Below are 20,783 nucleotides of genomic sequence, written 5' to 3'. Positions count from 1 at the left end.
AATATGTGCAAGCAGTACACAAGAATTGTTGCATCAGTGTCTGTTCACATGTGAGGAGGACAGAGTGGTTTTGGAATGAAACTGAACTATGACAAGGAAGTGTGCTATCAACCCTGTTATTCATAATGGTTATGGATGAAATTATGGAGGAGACAAAGGTAAAATATGAGGACGGGGAGCTGAAGGTTTGCAGATGCGGTTTGCAGATGATATTGTGATGTGGGGAGCAAACAGAAAGGAAGTACAAAGGGAACTTGGCATGTTGAGTGAGATTATTGAAAATTATGGAATGAAAATCAGCGTGGAAAAGAGTAAGAAAATGATGTTGATTAGAGGAGAAAGGGAACGGAATTATAAAAATATAGGCACAAAACCTTAAAATTGTGGAGAGCTTCAAATACTTGGGAAGCAAGCTGAAGCAGGATGCAGGGATGAAGATCAGTAGAAGGATTCTACAGGGAAATGCATTTTACCAGGGTGTGAGAAACTTGGTGTGGAGAAAGGTATAAGGAGGTGGTGTATAAGATGTACTGCTGCCTAGTACTAGCGTATGCAGTGGAGACTTGGACACTGACAAAAATACAGGAGAAAAAATCCAGCCCAGTAAAATGTTTTTAAGATGATAGAAAAGACAAGAAAAGACAAAGTAAGAAATGAGGACATCAGGAAAGAAATCAGAGTGGAAAAGTTTTGCGACAGAATGGAGAGGAATGAATTTAGATAGTTTGGATATGTTAAGAGGAAAAGATACCAAAGCGGATGATAGGTTCCCAAATAGGAGGAGGAAGGGAAAGAGGTAGACCCAGATTAAGGTTGTTGAAAACTGTCAAGAATAGTATAATTAGAAGAAATCTGGATGGAACACAATTAAGGAGGAACAATGGTGGTTGGATAGAGGTAGATGGAAAAGTGGCATAAACATCCCATCCTAGAGGGAGCTGGACGAGGGAAATGATGATAACGAAGATGATGAGTGTTTACTGAAGTGCATAACTTGATCAATTTTGTGATAAAGCTGCACTAATGTAATTCCTCTATATGTGTTTTAAGGCCACTAAGTCCAGGTGCAGGAGCCAAAGTAAATAGAAATTGTTTTATTATGTGCACAAATCTTTGCACATCTGCATGCCATTTTGTAAAATTTGGAAAACTGTTAATACAGAGATACTCATGTGTGAATAATTCCTGCACAATCCAAATGCCTGTCATTTTTTATACACTTATCGATACGGCCACTGACACCTCTTCGTGAGTGCACATACAACATTGATGACATCTCTGCAAGTAAAATGTATACCTTAAGAAAACTGTCTTTTATAAAATTATTTTACTGACCGTTTTCTTCAAATGCATCTACTTGAATACAAATGCATCTGCTTGAATGGAATTTTTGTTTTATTTGTGCAAAATGCGGGCATAAAATTGAAGGACCTGCACCTGGCGAGCCAAACATGTCCTCGGACACTCCCGGCACTAAAAGCCATAAACAATCTTAAAGTTCTTGTTAAAAAATCATAATATATATATAAGAATTATAGTTGTAATGTAAGATCAGGAAGTTAACTGAAATTGTTTGCATACATTTTCCTGAACATTCAACATTTTTCAGTAATGGATCATAACTTTCCCGCTTGTTAACACACCTTTTTGCTACTGTGTCAAAAGCAATTAACAACAAAACTAACCAACTACTCAAAGGTTCAAAAAAGGGGAGAGCTAACAGCATTCACCAAATCAGTCTTATGGACTTGGTATATTTTAATATGCAGTATCCACTGTTCTTGTAGTGTGTTATATTGTGTTGATTTTGTTACAGATTACTGTTAGTTTTTCTTAATTTAATACATCAAAATATATTGTGTGATTAGTGTAATGTATTTATAGCTTCTGACCGACTGGTTTATTTTGTCACGTTGAATGATGTCTACTTAGTATTGTTTGGATCTACTTACTTGGTTCCTGCTAGATAGGAATCTTAAGACAGAAAGCTAAGTAAAGAATATTATTTACCATCTCTCTGCAAGTTCAACAGCAGACTTATCAAGAAGTGTGTTAATCTTTCAGTACTGGTGACATCTTCATATCTTATCTCTATCTCATTGAAAGTAGATAGTAGTAGTGTGTGCCTTCCTTATGTACAAGAAAGAAGCATTGCTTCATTAAGTTTATCAGAATGTTCCTTATAATGCCAGGTGAAATTCATTATTTGTTAAGATATCTGAAAGTATTGTATTTTATTTATTTTACATAGTATCTGATGATTTTTAGTTTGACCGCTCTTTACATAGTTTTCCAAATATGTTTGAAATATACTTCTGTGAAAGTGCAGGAATACTTCCAAGTCACAGCTTATTTATTCAGATTGCTTGGTACTTTGGGTGAGTGTTTAAAACTCATGTAAACTTCCCATACTTTTATGAATCGTGTATTGTATGTACGTAATGCTTTGTGGTAAAATAAATATTGTTACTGACTATTTCACATAGGAACTTACGTAGACTTTCTTTTGCAAATGAGTTGGGTTCTAAGGAGATAAACAGAACCAGAAATGCATTTATTTACAGGAGTAAGTCTTCTAACATAGCATGTGAACCATCCTCATTTATAAATTATTAATTTTACATATCGATGATAAATCAATTTAAGAAAGGATATTGTCATTTAATGGTTCAAGTCGTTCGGACATTCTGAATTTATGGTGTTTATAGATTGGAATGCTCCTTGAATTTAAAACGGGAAACATATCAAGAAAGATTTCAGACTGAATCTTGTGTTCTTTTGGTAGTATATGTTGTTCACCTCAGTGTAAACAAAATAACTCTCGTATTAAGTGTTATTTTGTATTTGAAAATTTGATCGTGTTCTAGAAAACGTTCACAATTTCACTTTTTGTAGTGCATTAATTATACATTCTTTTAACAGTTTATTTTCTTATATTTTCTAGGTCTCAGACAAGAAGGACCAAGATATGGAGGACAAAAAGCCATCTAGATTAGTGGGATCCAAAGTATCCCAAATAGCTAACATCTTCCAGAGCATGGTACCTGCAAAAGAGACAGAAGTGCTTCTGAATAATGCTGCACCTCAAAGGAACAACCAGAGTAAGACGAGCGAGTGTTCCCCCAAGATGGAGCGACGGCGAATTGCAGTGGGCGAGGACGCGCCACGCGACTCTCGGGACTCGCCCACACAGGTGACAGTGGTGCGGACCGAGAGTCACGTGGCACGTTTTAATAATGCCCGAGCACTGTTTGAGAAGCTGGGGGCAGAGGACACGCGAGGTACCAAAAGCGAAAAGGCTGCGAGTCAGCCCTTGCCGCCGGGCTCTAGGCTGCAAGCCACGCCCCAGCATGGGCTGCGCTCGCGTTCTAGTTCGGATAACTCCTCAGCTGGCACCTCGCCTGTGCGGTCGCCGCGAGCCCTCGGCTCCCGGCACTCGTCACGGTCTCCTTCTCCTAAAGAAATTTCTCACAGTGACAATCTCTCCAGTCCTGCTGGAGGAATGCATGGTTTGTCCATTGACAATGGTGTCGATGGGCAAAAATTGCATGCAACCAATGGACCTCAAACTAATGGGCGGCCAGATTTACTGGAAGAGGTGATGGTGTCCAATATCACTACTCCACTCTCTGCTACGGAAAGACTTTTTCAAAAGAACGCCCCTCATGTAGGTAAAGTAACAGAAAATAATAATCAGGCTAATGGTGTAATTAAGAGAGAGAAAGATTTTGCTGATAAAGAGGATAGATTAATTCGGCCTACGAGTGGGTTGTCTGGGTTGTTAAAGAAGCCAGATAAACCTGAGAAACCCGAGAGAAAGTTCAATAGTCGTGAACTTATCGAAAAGCAGCGTAATTGGACATCACATTTCTCTAAATCTCGTACTTCACGTTATAACAGCGAGCCCAATAAGAGTGAAGTTAAGGCTAGTTTGAGTGCCAGTGCAATGAAGACAGAAGGCTTGCCAGTACAGTCCATCCCAGTGGATAAATCTCCTCCTGCTGCTTCTGCTGCAACACGAAGTGCATCTTTCAACACTACACGCAGTCCTCGATCACCACCAGTGTCACCACCTCCTCCTCCATCGATCTCTCCTTCTAGATCACCTGTTACTCCTACTCAGGCTGAGGAGAAGCAGGAAAAGGAAAGTCAGGAGAAGAATGCTGAGCCAGTCTCGCCTGCCCGTAGCACTTCTTCATCATCATCCCGAAGGTAACTCACACTTATGTATTGGGTATTATTGTGTAGGAGCAAGCAGCTTCATGCATGCATGCTCTTTCTCTTTCAGAAATATGAAATGTTTCCTTGAATTATCCTTTTAAAAAATCATATATGACATTAATTAAATCTCTGCATTTCATCAAATCAAATGCAAACCTTGATGATCTACTGGCTGAAATACAATATATGCTTTTATGAAAAGAAAAATAATGCAAAAAGTCACTGAAGTTAGACAAAGGTATTTTTATTGCTTTGTTTTACATTATAAGATGTTTTGCAAAATACTATTAGAGAAGTTTCTAATTTTATCACTACGCAGCTCATTTGTTCATATATTTATGCACGTTGGATTTCTGAATTTCATGTGTTTCTCTTTACATGTGAAGATTGGCAGTTAACATAACAACCATTACCTACCCAAATACTGAACAGATACTTTTCAAATTTTCTGTGTTTATTCAATTGGATGGTTGCATTGCAGGGGGATTACCACATTTTATCTGTAATTTTAATTTTGGGTTCTTTTTATAGCTATTTTTGAAATTTGATATTTTTGTTTTCAAAGTGTTCAGAAAATATTTTAAAATATTATTTTGAAATTTAATAGTATTGTAATCAGTAAATAGCATTTTCAACTTTTCCTGCATGTTTAAAGTCAAAATATTCAAAATTGTAAATTATGTGGTGCTTTAAATAGGGACTTGTAAAATGCTATTAATTAGCCTGGCATTCTTAACACATTCTCAGCATAAGAGTTTGGCACTAAGAAGGCTGATAAAATCTCTACCAATACTTCAATGTATTTCTCTCTAAGTTTGAATTCCATTTTACTGGTTTTGACTAATGATATGGGATTGTATTTAATAATATTGCTCTCAAATTTTACATGAACAAGGTAGTACTGTCTACATAAGAGGCTCTAAGAATACAAGTGGTGCAAGTCCAAGATTTAAACATTTGATAATTTGAGTTTTAATAGATACATCAGTGCAAGACCTTCATATACAAATAATAAAATTATTGAAATGATGCTGTATAGGCTGTATAGTATCATGTCTATAAGTACGGGCCGTGAAAGCATCAATGGCAACAATAAAATTATTATTTAACAGTTTAGTTACAGACAGTAGCACTTCATCAGAACACTGAAGCATTTGGCCATTTTGTCAGAAGACAAGTGAAGCAAATCTGCTTCACTCAGCAGCCTGTGATGTTAACTTTGAAGTTTGTTGCTTTGTTTGGTAATTACTGTTGTTTTCATTTGTGTGATGAATTGAATAATAATATGAATCAAACTAAATGGATAGTGAAGAACTGCTTTTTCCTGATGCTGCTGGCTTTGACCATAAAAAGGGAAGCATGTTCTCTAAAAAGTTGTAAGACCTGCCTACATTTTGAAGATTACTTCAAAATAAATTCAGCAGACTTGTAAAAGAAGACCTGCACTCGTGCTACTAGATCAGGAGCTTGTATGCTGTGAGCAACGTTTGGATTTCTGAGATTGGATTTACTACTGATCAGAAAATTGGTAAAATTGTATAACAAATGTTTGTGATTATTTAAACATGCTCTGACAATATGGCCATGTGAAGTACTTCAACATTTTCAGCATACTATGGTGCAAATCCATGGTTTATTTTTCACTATTTAATTTCAGTCATATATTTTATTTCAGGTATTTACATGCTTATAGTGTAGGTAAGAGTACTTTATGTTTATAAATAGGCCTGCGTGCATATTTGATTTTAAAAATGTCTGATATTTTAAATGTAGTTTCTAAAATCATGAATATCTTGCTCTCATTTCTTGCATTCTGAGTGCCTCAAAGAATGCAACATTTGAAGTTCACCATTTCTGCTACAAAAATGTCATATTACTCTGTTACTGTAGTTGGTTACTTCTTTATTGGTCTATTTCTATCAAATTTCAGAATATGTGTATGTTAGGGCATGTTTCTTTATTTCTGTTTAAGTACATACATGCATTTTTGAGTCTTTGAATAATTTATTTGGCATTAAATATCAGATGTGACCATCATATGTCAGTGTGTTCAAATCTAGGTATTCTCCACATAAACTAACTGAACATACTTCCAATAATAAAACTATATACATATCAATATATCTTACATGTCAATATACACAGTTACACATCAATATGAATTAACTCTCTGCAGGGGCGTAGCTGGTTGGAGTGGGGGGTTACGGGGGGTTAGAACCTCCCCCATGGAATTTTTAGAAAAATAAAATAAACAGAAACTGACAATAGACAATAAACTAAATAAACATTCAGAGACATAATTGTAGAACCAACAGATCTATAATTCACTTATATCAGTGTCCTTATAATGACAAGTCATGCATGCACCTTCATTGTGTTCTACCATCAGTTTGTAAGTACCAATACTTGAATGTATTTCTCTCTTAAGTTTGAATTCCATTTCAGTGAAGTTTTTACTAATGATATGAGATTGTATTCAATAATATTGCTCGCTAATTTTACATGAACAAGGTAGTACTGTCAAGAAAAGAGGCCCCATTGGGCGATCCTGATTACGCTACTGACTCTCCGTATAAACTAAGCGCTTATACTCAACTTACTGACAGACATGATAGTAACAAGAAATTACCTGTAGTCTTTTTCTTCTTTGGTTTGTCTTCTCTGTACTTCATTGATGATGGTCTGGCTGTGGAGGTGTTGCTGCTGCAGATCCTCCTGGATCATTGGAACACAGCACTTTACAGTTGGCAGCTACTTGTGTTTGAACATCATTGCAGCCATAAAGTTGTTGTCACCTCAACTATTGGACCAAGCTGTTCTTAGCCCTTCCTCTTCTTCATACCCTGGGTAGCCGAAGATCAAGGGCTCTTTTGACTACACAGCTTTTGTCCTATTTGTTTACATTGTAGAACCATGTCACTTGCTCACACTGAACCTTCTCCATAACCATCTCCTTCATATGTAACATGCTTCTGATGTGCTGATTTCAGACGAGATCTTTCTTTGAAACCTCTGCTACCTTCTCGGTATCTTTTTCTGCACAGACACTTGTGGTGTTCCTAGAATGTCCAGCGCTTCAAAGCTTAAGTCAGTGCATGCCTTACCACTGGCTTTTCCATCACGGAGCCAAGGTATTTCAAACCACTACATTTTGGGAAGTGGTTAGGAGGCAAGCAAAATATCTGGCATTGAAGCCACAGGATCTTTGAAAGTTCACTGAAGATGTTTGGTACTTGAGCAACTCGCTTTATGTCCATTGTCTTCTAGCACTTTTCACCATTTTTCAAATACCTCCTGAAGTAATACCACATTGTCACTTATCAGTGCCAAATCATCTGCAAACAGTAATGTCTCAAGAAGTATATCTCTGATTTCCGATATCAGGAAATTCATGACATTGATGCAAAGGTGTGGGCTTTGTCCACTGCCCTCATGCTCATCAATTTTGACCGGAAAAGGTTTTGATATACCTGCAGTGCATGTCACACAGATGTTTTCATCCTTGTATATATCTTGGATTGATTTTACACAATTACATTTGTGTATATTTTTTTGGAAAATGGGACAAAATGAAAATCTGATGGGATAGGCAGGACAAAATAAAATAACCAGACTATCCCAGTGAAAATAGGATGTGTAATCATCTGTATCTTAATATATATTTATTTTCTTTTTAAAGCTAAAATTTCAAACTAGTACTTCTTAAGTTATATTATTCACTATTAACCATCTGTAACTTACAGCAGTTATTTTTTTTTTCTCTCGTTACAGTTCAAAAGTGGGAGAATTTTGTAAAGAAACGATTGAAGATGGCAGCAAGATCTCAGAACTTCCTTCTCCAGGTATGGAATCATTCTACTAAATATATTTAGAATCTGTAATTCCATAGATGGTTTATACATCAGTCTCTGTGGTAGACCATTCTGTTAATTGCAAAAATGAAATATATAATTTTTAACAATCTGTACTCAGTTTGGAAAGGAACAAATATAATGAATTATGAGGTGAAACTAGATGAAAGCTTTGATTTACTAAGTAAGGAGTATGGTTAGCAGCATCTACAAAGAACAGGCATCATTTAGGCCATAATTTTTACTTGATTCTCTCTTGGTGGAAGGGGAAAAGTCTCTGACAAAGATGATTAAATATTTCAAAGTTATTTTACTGTTTCACTGAGGCAACACTCATACCTTGTTCCTTCTTTTCTTATTTTTGGTTTCTTCAGTCAGCAAGAATAATATGGCAGGTGTTAAGTGAACATATCTATATATCTATCTATCTATCTATCATATAATTTTGTCTAGCTCTTTGGCTGAATGGTCAGCGTACTGGCCTTCGGTTCACAGGGTGTTGGGTTCGATTCTCAATAATTCAGCCATCACTGGGCCAAGGATTTTAACTGGGTCAGGTTTAATTTCTCTAGCTTGGGGACTAAGTAGATAAGCGACACATACACACGCACACACGCACGCGCGCGCGCACACACACACACACACGCACACACACACACACAAACATGCACGCGCGTGCGTGCGTGCGTGCGCGTCGATATAACAAACACTTTAAAAGTGTATGTGCTGAAGACTGACGGTCTTTTTTGCCCTTAACCTCTTAATGAACAATAATAGCAATGATATGTAGACATGATAATAAGCTTTTGGACTTTGCCATGTCATGAAAACAAAGTGAAATTCTTTATGTTTCAAGGAGAACTTTGCTCTACGTCTTCAGAAGAAAATCTCAACTGTTCACAAGGAAGATTTCTCCAATAATGAAGGTTTGAATTTAAGAATGCTTTGTCATTCGTCTGTAGTAAGTGGTTATTCTTATTCATCACTAGATGGCTCACTGTATGCTAGCCTTCCGAGAGGGAGCTGATGACACCATCTAAGATTTTTCTTGTTACAGCATATGTGCATTGCAAAGTAACAGCAAGATCATCAGATGAATTGGGGACGAATGTGGTAGAAGAAATAAATATAAATAAAAATACCATATTAAAATAAAGTGCAATGAAAGACTCGCAGGATAGAATAGAATAGAGCTGAAGAATGGAAAGAAAGTGTGTAGAAAAAGCAGAAAATAAAGTGTGAGTTGGGCAAGAGCCCAAAAGCTTATCATCATGTCTACAATTATTACGGGCTGTGAAAGCATAAATCTAAATATAATAAATATATGTTTAGTGAAGTAAATAAATCTCTTAAATTTGTTTGGGGTTTAATTTTTAAAAATAAACTGTCAAACTTCAGTTTATATTTGCCATGCCTGAATTTTTTTTTTTTTTTGCTAGTGGCTTAACGTCGCACCAACACAGATAGGTCTTACGGCAGCAATGGGATAGGAAAGGCCTAGGAGTTGGAAGGAAGCGGCCATGGCCTTAATTAAGATACAGCCCCCAGCATTTGCCTGGTGTGAAAATGGGAAACCACGGAAAACAATCTTCAGGGCTGCCAACAGTGGGATTCAAACCCACTATCTCCCGGATGCAGGCTCACAGCCGCGCGCCCCTAACTGCACGGCGAACCCTGCCCGGTATGCCTGAAATTAAAAGCAGTAAATACTTGTGCAGATGGCAGTATAAACATTACTTTTTTTTTTTTTTGACTGAATAGCCTGGTGATTGTATATGGATGTCCAAGACATGAATTATATAGACAATAACATTTCAATATTTATTCCATTGTTTTAAGTGATTTATGAAGGTTCCAAGTGGATCAAAACTGGTGGCAAATGCTTCAAAGAAGGGATGGTTAGAAAATGAATCAAAGAGAGAAACCATTTTGATCAACTTGAGCAATAAAAACAGAGAAACTGTTCCCCTACAGTGGAGAGAGAAAAAAGACCAGGAAAAGCTGAATGTGTGGGCATTGTGCCAGCAAGCTTTAGGGATGAGGAAGGTGGGAGGGAAGTCCTTTCTATTTATAGCCAGCATGCAATGGACTCAGATTGACTTGATGCAGTAAAGAGAGAGGAAGACAACCAGTGACAAGTGTAGCTTGACCAGCTGTGATGAAATGACTTGAGGGTTAAGAAACTCAATTATGAAGGTAGACAAATGTGGACAGAATTCTTTCCTAAGGATTGAAGTAGTTTGGATTTATCTTCTTAATGTTTTAGTTAGCTTCAGTGATGGGAAGATAGCACTGTGTAAACTTCTTTCTTCTCTGCTGGATGAATGTTACCTAGTTTAAAAAAGTGCTTTTATAACATTTTTTTTTTTCACATTGTGAAGAAGGATTTGATCCAAATGTTATATATATAATCAGAAACTTGAAAGCAATACAATGCCATCATCTTCATGGTTATAAAGTCCATTGTCTACATTTTCATATGCCATGTTGAAAATTCTATTTAGATGACAACGTTGGAACACATCGTATGAACTGCATCAAGCTACATAATTGAGGAGTGGTGATGTGTCTCCGATTGCTGTACATCTCATGTTCTGGTAGGGCGCAGTAGCTGTTAGCTGTGTCACCATGTCCGGGGGAGAGAGATGGTTCTGTCTCGTTTATATGTGTACGTAAGCGTGGCACGACTCCCATCCACCCTATCCTTGTGTGTTGGTTGTGTGGATTCATATCACCCTTGCATCTCTAGTAAACTGGTGCAGCTTTTCAGCTTCTTAACTTCATATCCTGCAACTATGAAACAATTTCCACAAATCTTACTTCTGAAAAAATCTTACTTCTGAAAAATCTTGTTATTGATAAACTGGGTATTTTTATGTTTTTGTTTATAGGTCAGTTAGTGAAGAATATCATTTTGTTTTAACCTCTGATAGAAGAAATATTATGTATCACTAGAGTTTTCCTCTCCAGGACTATTTCTTCTAAATTTAAATAAATTATAAAATATTGTATATGTTATATTTAGTCTAGTATAACTGATCTTCTATTATTCAAATAAAATTAGCTGTTGCGATATCAAAATTTCATAGTAATTGAACGAAGGACGTAGGGTTGAGACATACTACTACAGTATATTTTGACAAAATTTCAGTAAATGATCCTCAAGTTCAAAAGAATTACCTTAAAAATAAACCAATGGTCAAAATTAAATTTACTGCACAGTTTAAAAAAAATGACAAACTGTTCCTTCAGTGTCAAGCATTGCTTGCACTTGTTCGTGCCAGTCTCATATTTCCTATCAGATATTTCTTGGATTGTTTCCCGTTCTGTTTTGATCCTCATTCATTTGGTTCCTGAGGTCTCAAATATTATTTTTGTATACCATAATCTTTTATGCTTTCTGTTCAAACACACTTATTTGCATATACTTTCTTTGTGATGATTTTTATGTACTTATTTATTTATTAAGCACAAAAACAGCTACATTAAGCACTTTTTGCATGAACTGTCAACATTTGAATTAATAAACATAATCTGTTGCAGTAAATATATAACGAACATAACAAATGAGTAACATGATCAAGTACATATAAGTAACAACTCTCCAAATCAAAAACCATGAGACTGTTCATGTCTATAACCAACCCCCTTAAAATAGTCATAATTTTTTTAAGAATTCAAGAAATTTTTCATATGGTAAGAGTACTGTCCTGGTCTAAGCATTAATGTAATATTGCTGTATAGGTAGTCCTTGGTTTAATTTTGGTCTCTTTTGCTTGGTACAAGTGTCTGATGGAGAATAACTCAGTCTTGTGACCGGGCAAGTTTGATACATGGTTTGGGTTATATAGCTGTTACCTTGTATTCAAGAGATTGTGGGTTGGAAACCCACTGTTGGCAGCGCTGAAGATAGTTTCCCATTTTCATACCAAGTAAATGCTGGAGCTGTACCTTTATTAAGGCTGTGGTCGTTACCTTCCTAATCCTAGCTCTGTCCTATCCCATCGCTGCCATAAGACCTGTCTGTATTGGTAGTATTAAAAAATCACTTGTGAAACTGAAGGAAGAGAATGAAAGGATAGAATGGACTGTGAGGGTTGTTGGTTTGAAGGCCTTGTCTTACCGAGGGCTATGGTGTCACACATTTGTTTTACTTACCCCATATAATATTGATGTGCTAATAACTTGCTGAGAAATATCCTTTTAATATCTACAAGTCATCTAATTAATGCAAGTCAAGTGCCTTCGCAGTGATTTCTTATTTTATTGAAATAACTTAACGCTCATCGAGGAGCTATTTTTACAGATCTTTAGTCTTGAGGTGCAAAGTGTAGGATAAGAAGATAGCCAGATAAACACAGCAAAAGGCAAGAGGCAAAAGGATAGATATATATACAGGTAATACAGGGTCTTTCTTATAAACCCATACTATCCAGCGGTGTTTTTACACGCCGAGACCTAAGCGGCAGTATGGGAGGTGCCCGCATAGTTCTTGACCTTGCAAGGAGCGTGCTTGTGTTTGACCCAGCATCAGTAGCCAGTCCAAATCTCAGCTGTTAACATGGTAAGACAGTTATCATTGCAACACCGTATTTTCATATGTAAAAGTTATTTTAAGTACGAGTCGGCTCAACGGATACGAGATGCATTTGTTCATCAATTTCCTGGTGAAGTGCCACCTTCATGAGCACAGATTCATGTAATTGTAAATAAATTTGAAACTACTGGCTCAGTGCTCAATAAAAAACATGCTCGCACACAAACAGTTTTAACACATGAAATGCTAGATGACATGCAAATCTTGAATGGTCTCGCAATAAATCGCTCACAAAATTAGCACAAGTAGTGGTTTTGTTTTCTTTTACACACAGAGCTACAAATCTATTGCACATCAAACTGTGGAAGTTTACACGGGCCCATTGTGTAAAACCTGCTGATCCAGCCATGAGAGTGAGATATTGAGTTGTATCTTGCATCATTGAATGATCGTTCATTCGACCCACAGCTTGTGTTCTTTCCGGATTAGGCCTGGTTTCATCTTAATGGTCGTGTGAACAGTCGTACCTCTTGCTATTGATGTGCATAAAATCCTGATGGTGTTTATGAAGTAACTCATTATGAAGGATGGCACTTCCAGCATCTTTTATAAGGTAAGATTTCATACAAGATTGTATATGCGCTTAAAGCATGGCGGCCACACGTAACGTAAGTTGGGCTGAGGCAGCTGTCATACCGCAGAGTAAAAACACTGTGCGCTCAGTCTGGGTTTATAAGAGGGACCGTAGTGTATTAGAGTAGGAACACAGGACAAACACAAAAGGAGGAAAGGAACCCAATTTGTAAGTATAACTAATGGAAAGGAAACAACTGCAAATAAATAAAGTCATACATAGAAAGATGGGAACATCCTACACCTCTGCTGCCCTTTTTGTATCTTCCCTTCACTTGTGTTTATCTGGTGGGCTGTCTTCTTATCCTACGCTTCCCATGCCAAGACTAAAGATCTGTCCCCCTCGGTGAATGTTGAAGTCCGCCCTGCTGATGAAGTAGGGAAGCAGAAGAAATGGATATTAAAAAAATTGGGACTGATGAGGAGAAAATCTATCTATTTGAAAGGCAGTGTGTAAAGATGTGGAGATTGTTATTGTTCTTTCGTGTTTTCTTTCTATTTTTCCCTCTTCCCACATTGACCTGTCATTTTATTTATCCTGTTATGTGTTTCTTTAAATGTTCTTATCTTTCTACAGGGTGTATCCGTGATGATGTTATAAACTTTCAAGGACGATGGAGGACGGTAAATGGATCAAATTGAGATAAGGAACGGAAGGAACGGTAGTCTGGAAACGTTTGAGTAAAAGTTATTAATAACCCAAGTTGTTCAACGTCCGTCCATTCTTAACAGACACCGGGATGTTGGAATTTCGTCTTGCAGTAGTTCTTTAACGTGCCGCAAGCCAACGACATGGGGTTGTCACCTTTAAACACCCTTAAAAGCCACTGACCTCAGTCGGATTTGAACACTTTAACTTGGGATTAGTGGACCAACACTGTATCCCCTACACCACTGCGGCCGGCTGTCAAAAGTTAAAGCAAAAATTGGTCTGATACCTCCGACTGTACTGTGTATGAGACACCTGTCAAGACTGAAGATGATCTTTTGGCAAGAATTTTCGCTGCCAGCGACGCTGTTCAAATGACACTAGGGATATTCAAACGGGTACGACAGAACTTTGTGCAATGATACCAAGCCTGCATTGATGCAAGGGGACGCTGTTTCGAACATTTGTTGTAAATGAAGCAGCTTGTGAAACTTGTGCAGGTAAACAGACTTAAATGAGTAGGATTTTGCTTAACTTTTAACTTGAACGTTTCCGGACTATGGTTCCCGATCTCAAATTGATCCATTTGCCGTCCTCCATCATCCTTGAAAGTTTGTAACATCATCGTGGATACACTCTGTATATACGACTTGATTTGTCATTTTTTGTTCCTTTGTATAACTCTCTCTAAAATTGACTACAGTCTTTCAAGAATACTATTTCAAAAAAGTTACTAGTGCAAATGTTTCTCTTTCTCTTGCTGATACTTAGGAAGAAGTGACTTGAATTAAATGAATTGTGAGAACAAATTGCTTGTAAGATTGTGATTCAGAGCAGTGCCATAGTTAAGATCCTTGTTTTAGCATCATTGGAGAAAAGAATCCAGGCCAAGTGTTGGCTAGGTCTCTCTCCCCCTTTCTGTTACTGCACAAGACATCTTCCTTGGCATTCCACCTGCTGCACATTATCGGTGGCAACTGTTATGATTTATTTGTAATAACTGAAAGTGTTGCATATAATTTAAGTTATATATATATATAACTCTAGTTATGTTATATTAAGATGAAATACATATAGCTCCTTAAATCATATTTTGATATCCAAAACAAAGCTATGAATTATACACTAGCAGCGTTGTGCTGCATTGAACCTTGGTAGGTTTTGTACCATTGTGTGTCTACCTACCTATGATTCATGTTGAAGTCATGTGTTAAGTCTCAGTTTATTAAATAGTCCTGAACAATGTAACTTCACTTCATAACAGTGCTGTGGGTTGAATCTTAGGTAAGCCGGTCTATACGAATACAACAAGGAAAGCCAAGTAACCCATACTATATGTATATATAAATTCTGTTTTGGTTCCACTTCATTGGAACTTCCCTCTTCTTTGAGTATACTAATTTTCTGTGCTATGCTATCAGCTGTTTAACATTACAGTGCTTTTTTATTTTGTCTGCTGCTACTACTACTACTACTACCACCACCACCACTACTGTTTTGCTTCTTAACTTATGACTAAAATCTGTAACTTTTGTCTTCTACCATGGAACTTAGTGGCCTTTATAAAAGAGTAATGATTTCTACTACTACTACTACTACTACTACTACTACGGAAATCCTTCCATCTGCTAATCTCTGATCTGATTGAGATTTGGTACGACGACTTCAGTGGGAATGTTTTATTTAGCCATGTCAAAATTAGATGCCCACTCGTATATCTAGCACCTGTTTTGGGGTGTCAGAGTTTGCTCATTTAAGCAGCACATAGACAGGAGTAGCAGTGGGAAGCAGGTAGAGACTGCGCGGCAGACCAGTTCATGTGTCACACACACACACACACACACACACACACACACTACTTCTCTAACCTCGGCAATCGCTGCCACTCCATAACGCAAATGGGATGCCAGGCAAATGCTGAAACTATACCTTAATTAAGTTAGGGCTGCATTCTTTCCAATCCTAACACTTTCCTGTCGTTGCATGGCAGAAAACCTTCCGATATGTTAATGCAACGTTAATCCACCATCAAAAACAAAAGTTTTCTATAGCAGTAATTGTTGTTTTTCTTACACGGCAGTATGTCGGTGTTTACGTACTAGGTGCTAAATATATGACTGGGCATCTAATTTTGATATGGCTGAATAAAATATTCCTACTGAAGTTGTACCAAATCTCAGTCAGAGTGGAGATTAGCAGATGGAAGGGTTACCTTGTTAGTCAGTAGACTTGAAGACTTTGGAAATGGAAAGCCATATCGCTGTAGTTTGGATTTCATGTGAAACTTCAGGTCCTGTGGCATATGAACAGAGATTATAGTCAAATATAATTGAAATCAAAACAACTACCTTCTTTTCTCCTGCCTTAACTTGTATGGTTTTATTCAAACATATTTCTGCATGTGAACAGCATACTTTATTTCCAAAATAATCCTCAAAGCAAATGTTTAGCTTAATGGAGCTTTAAAAATCATATTAAACGCTGGGACCAATAATTTTAGATTCCAGAAAAACTAGAAAATATCATATTAAATGTTAGGACCTACAATCTTACACAATCCAAAAAACTGATAATTGCCTTCACATTTTGAAAACTTCCATGCCTTGATTAGGAATTAAATCTTGTCTCCTAGATGAGAAGCTAGCAATGTGGACTATGACCTGTCATATCCCTAATTTCACTTCAAGATAAGCACATAGCTGCCATTATTTATCAAAGTTTGGAACTGGTAGAAAACATTGGTGGAGATAAATGATTTTTAATGTATTTCTCTAATTGGTAAACTCAAATTACATTTTTTCTTTTATGAAATTGAAAGAACTTCAGTACATACTTCAAGGCTTCAATAACTATATTTTAAGTGTGGACTGAGTCAGAATGTAAGAAGTTTAAATTTTTACAGTTCTCTCAGTTAATAATCTCTGTGGCGATCATGGTATTTATTAATTATAGCAAAACATCATCTGGTGAGCAGTCAGAAGTGAAGGGAACCGGGAAATGTAAAGGGGTTTCAAAAATAATCCTCTTTTTTTTTAAATGTCACACTGTCACAGATACCCTATGTGATCACAAGTATTCAGACACCTGGCTGAACATGATGTACAAGTTCGTGGCGTCCTCCATCGGTAATGCTGGAATTCAATATGGTGTTGGCCGACCCTTAGCCTTGATGACAGCTTCCACTCTTCCAGGCATAATACGTTCAGTCAGGTGCTGGAAGGTTGCTTGGGGAATGGCAGCCCATTCTTCACAGAGCGCTGCACTGAGGAGAGGTAGCGATGTTGGTCGGTGAGGCCTGGCACGAAGTCGGCATTCCTAAACATCCCAAAGGTGTTCTATAGGATTCAGGTCGGGACTCTGTGCAGGCCAGTCCATGACAGGGATGTTATTGTCTTGTAACCACTCCGCCACAGGCCGTGCATTATGAACAGGTGCTTGATCGTGTTGAAAGATGCGATCGCCATGCCCGAAGTGCTCTTCAACAGTGGGAAACAAGAAGGTGCTTAAAACATCAATTTAGGCCTGTAATGTGATAGTGCCATGCAAAACAACAAGGGGTGCAAGCCCCTTCCATGAAAAGCACGACCTCACCATAACACCACCGCCTCCGAATTTTACTGTTGGCACTAAACATGCTGGCAGATGACGTTCACCAGGCATTTGCCATACGCACACCCTGCCATCGGATCGCCACATTGTGTACCATGATTCATCACTCCACACAACATTTTTACACTGTTCAATCGTCCAATGTTTACTCTCCTTCCACCAAGCGAGGCGTTGTTTGGCATTGACCTGCGTGATGTGTGGCTTATGGGCAGCTGCTCGACCATGAAATCCAAGTTTTCTCACCTCCCGCTGAACTGTCATAGTACTTGGAGTTGATCCTGATACAGTTTGGAATTTCTGTGTGATGGTCTAGATAGATGCCTGCCTATTACACTTTACGACTCTCTTCAACTGTCAGCGGTCTCTTTCAGTCAACAGACGAGGGTGGCCTGTACGCTTTCGTGCTGTACATGTCCCTTCACGTATCCACTTCACTATCACATCAGAAACAGTGGACCTAGGGATGTTTAGGAGTGTAGAAATCTCGTGTCCAGGCTTCTGACACAAGTGACACACATTCACCTGACCACGTTTGAAGTCCATGAGTTCTGCGGAGTGCCCCATTCTGCTCTCTCACGATGTCTAATGACTACTGAGGTCGCTATGGATTACTTTGGCAGTAGGTGGCAGCAAAATGCACCTAAGATCAAAAACGTATGTTTTTAGGGGTGGCCGAATGCTTTTGATCACATAGTGTAGGTCTTATGCCGACAGTGGGGTAGGATTGGGAAAGAGGTAGTCATCGCCTTAATTAAGATACAGCCCCTGCATTTACCTGGTGTGAAAATGGTAAACCTCAGAAAACCATCTTCAGGGCTGCCGACAGTGGGTTCGAACCCACTGTCTCCAAATGCAAGCTCACAGCTGTGCAACCCTAACCACATGGCCAACTTGTTCAGTCACTTGAACATTTTTTGCAAGTTTTCTGAGCAAAATGTCTACTTTTATTTTGTTACATGCGTATTCATTTTTAAAAATATATTTAAAAAGGCTGCACAACATTAAGTTGCAATATATCTTTATATTACTTTTCCCTGATTCTATATTTTTGTCAGCAGACATGGTTTCCTACTTTCACACCAGGTAAATGGTGGGGCTGTACCTTCCTTCCCACTCCTAGGCCTTCCTGTCTCATAGTTGCCATAAGACCTATCTGTGTCGGTGCGACATGGAGCAAATTTAAAAACTACTTCTGTGCTATTACATGAGAGATTGTAATACTGTGGATGATGAATTATTAAAAAAGTCTCTTCAATGCAAGTTATTTTTTCTACATTTATATATACTGTATATGTATTTTAAATATTTGTATACTTAACACATTCTTCCTTACTTATAGACAAATCAACCTTCTGGAGTCTTATTTCTTTATAATTTCAATGTATTTGAGTCTAGTTTTCAACCTTGAAAAGGTATAAATCTTCAGAGGTAAGACTTAGCAGAACCTTTAATGTATCATGTGCTTTGTGCAGCATGAAATCACATAGAACACATAGAAATGGACTCCTTTGTATTTACCTAATTAAAATTCTATTTTATCCGTTTGGCTTATTAGCAGCTGTATGTTAGTAATATCTTTCCAAAGATCCTGTGTTACTTTTGGAATTGTGAATATTTCTTACTAAGTACTCTTATTTCAGAGATTGCATTTGATGTGTTTAATTTACTTACTACTATTTGCATATTACTTTGTTCTGGATCTCTGGTTGATTGATTCTTTTGGGATTCTTGGGATTCTTTCTTTATTTCCTTTTTTTTCTGTAAATTTGTTTATTAATGTAGATAAAGTTTATAGTTTTAAAACTATTTTGAATATTATTAACTTTTATATTGGAAGAACTTTCCTTTAGTCAAATTTGTTTCGTGCTTTGCTTAGTAGTTAATTTTTGCTCTCATGTCATAGCATTTAGTTCTGAATCTAAGTTAGTTTGTGATCAATTTATTTGACACATTATTGTATGGTTCACTGTCATTAACATGCTATTCATGCCATAATAATTGATTTTAGTAATTTACTTGTAGGGAGAGGAAGCGACAGTTCATCGAACATCACAGACAGTGAGAAGCGATTGCGTGAAGAAGAGGCTGGTGAAGTTCGTCACGATGTGGCTCATGTCGACAAACGCAAGAAGATGGTGTCGTCAGTGCAACTGACTCTACAGGCAGCCGGCCTGGGGCCTACCTCTCCTGTGGCTGTTTCTAGTGCCCCAGGAACTCCAGAAGATACCTCACCTGCACCAATTACCAACTCTGTACTTTTAGAGCTAGAGAGCCAAGGCTCAGGTGATGTTCCTGGTTTACCAGGAGCTCATTATACGGAAATTACGAACTCGGAGTGTCGCGATATAGTTGAAGATTCAAAGCAGTTAAAGAAGCAACATGATTTTGATGACAGACAGTTTATTGGTCGGTTTGGAGGCAGTACATCATCGTTAGAAAAATCGGAAAACGAGAGCTTGATAACACCTAAGTCAGATGACAGTGATAAATTTGTAAAGACAAGTCTGCTTCCGGTTAATAACTACAAAGAAGGTCTTGATTCTGGCTTTAAAGAAGAGCAAGTGAGTGACTCGGATAGTGAGGTCTCTCCAAGAACAGTGCTTCAGAGCCCATCAGATCCATCTCAGATAAGTTTAGATATTACCAAGACAAGTGTGGACGTGATTGGTGGAAGTGGTTATGTTCCATCCAAGTCCGACAAAACTAATGAAACCTTGGATTTATTTCCTGATCCCCTCCATGATACTATCCTTAGTCCTGATAAGGCCTTCGCTGATAAAAGTCCTACAACTGATTCAACTGAACCATCTCCAATGTCTGGATCTGCTCCTCTGCCAGATGTCCTAGATACTAGTAGCTGTGGTATAGTTCAGGGCATTTTAACCGGTGCATCTTCTGAGGGTAGCATCCTTGACCTTCAAGATGTTGAATATGCTGATGCTGACGCAGAGGATGGTGATGATGAAGCTGAGCATGAAGAGGAGAAGCACCTTTTACTGCAGGTACATTATCTTTATTTGAACATATATTATTTAGCATAACCTTTTACTCACCTTGCTTCACAGCATGGTAACATTGAGGTGGGCACAGTGGAGGTAGGAAAGTTTTCCACCAGGTCTGTTACTTGGAATCATTAGTTCTGTAATTCTCTATATTCATTCGTATCTCTACCATATAGAACCGAAAGCTGGGTGGGTTAGATTAATGGAAGTCATAAGCTGAATGTGACAGTCTTGAAGTAAGAGAGATGACAATCAATGGAAGGTACAGTAAGAAGGTATCG

General features: G+C 37.7%; 1 protein-coding gene across 5 annotated transcripts in view; it reads left to right on the top strand.

The window, feature by feature from the left end:
• The window catches only part of Spn (Spinophilin), a 294,699-nt gene that overhangs the window by 147,411 nt on the left and 126,505 nt on the right, over window positions 1-20,783 (top strand). For 3 of the 5 annotated variants that reach the window (XM_067136664.2, XM_067136663.2, XM_067136660.2), the window contains exons 3-5: window positions 2,945-4,212; window positions 7,993-8,063; window positions 19,523-20,502. In XM_067136664.2, coding sequence (XP_066992765.2) covers window positions 2,969-4,212; window positions 7,993-8,063; window positions 19,523-20,502 — 2,295 coding nt within the window. In that variant the 5' untranslated portion in view covers window positions 2,945-2,968. Of the gene's footprint in view, window positions 1-2,117; window positions 2,193-2,363; window positions 2,379-2,944; window positions 4,213-7,992; window positions 8,064-19,522; window positions 20,503-20,783 lie in introns of those variants that run through there. The other 2 variants (XM_067136661.2, XM_067136662.2) reach the window with 2 other exon arrangements.

The sequence above is a fragment of the Anabrus simplex genome, chromosome 1 (genome assembly GCF_040414725.1).
Source record: "Anabrus simplex isolate iqAnaSimp1 chromosome 1, ASM4041472v1, whole genome shotgun sequence".
Taxonomy (NCBI): Eukaryota; Metazoa; Arthropoda; class Insecta; order Orthoptera; family Tettigoniidae; genus Anabrus; species Anabrus simplex.
Note: the sequence above shows the minus strand (reverse complement) of the source record. Positions and strands in the feature narration are given on the sequence as shown.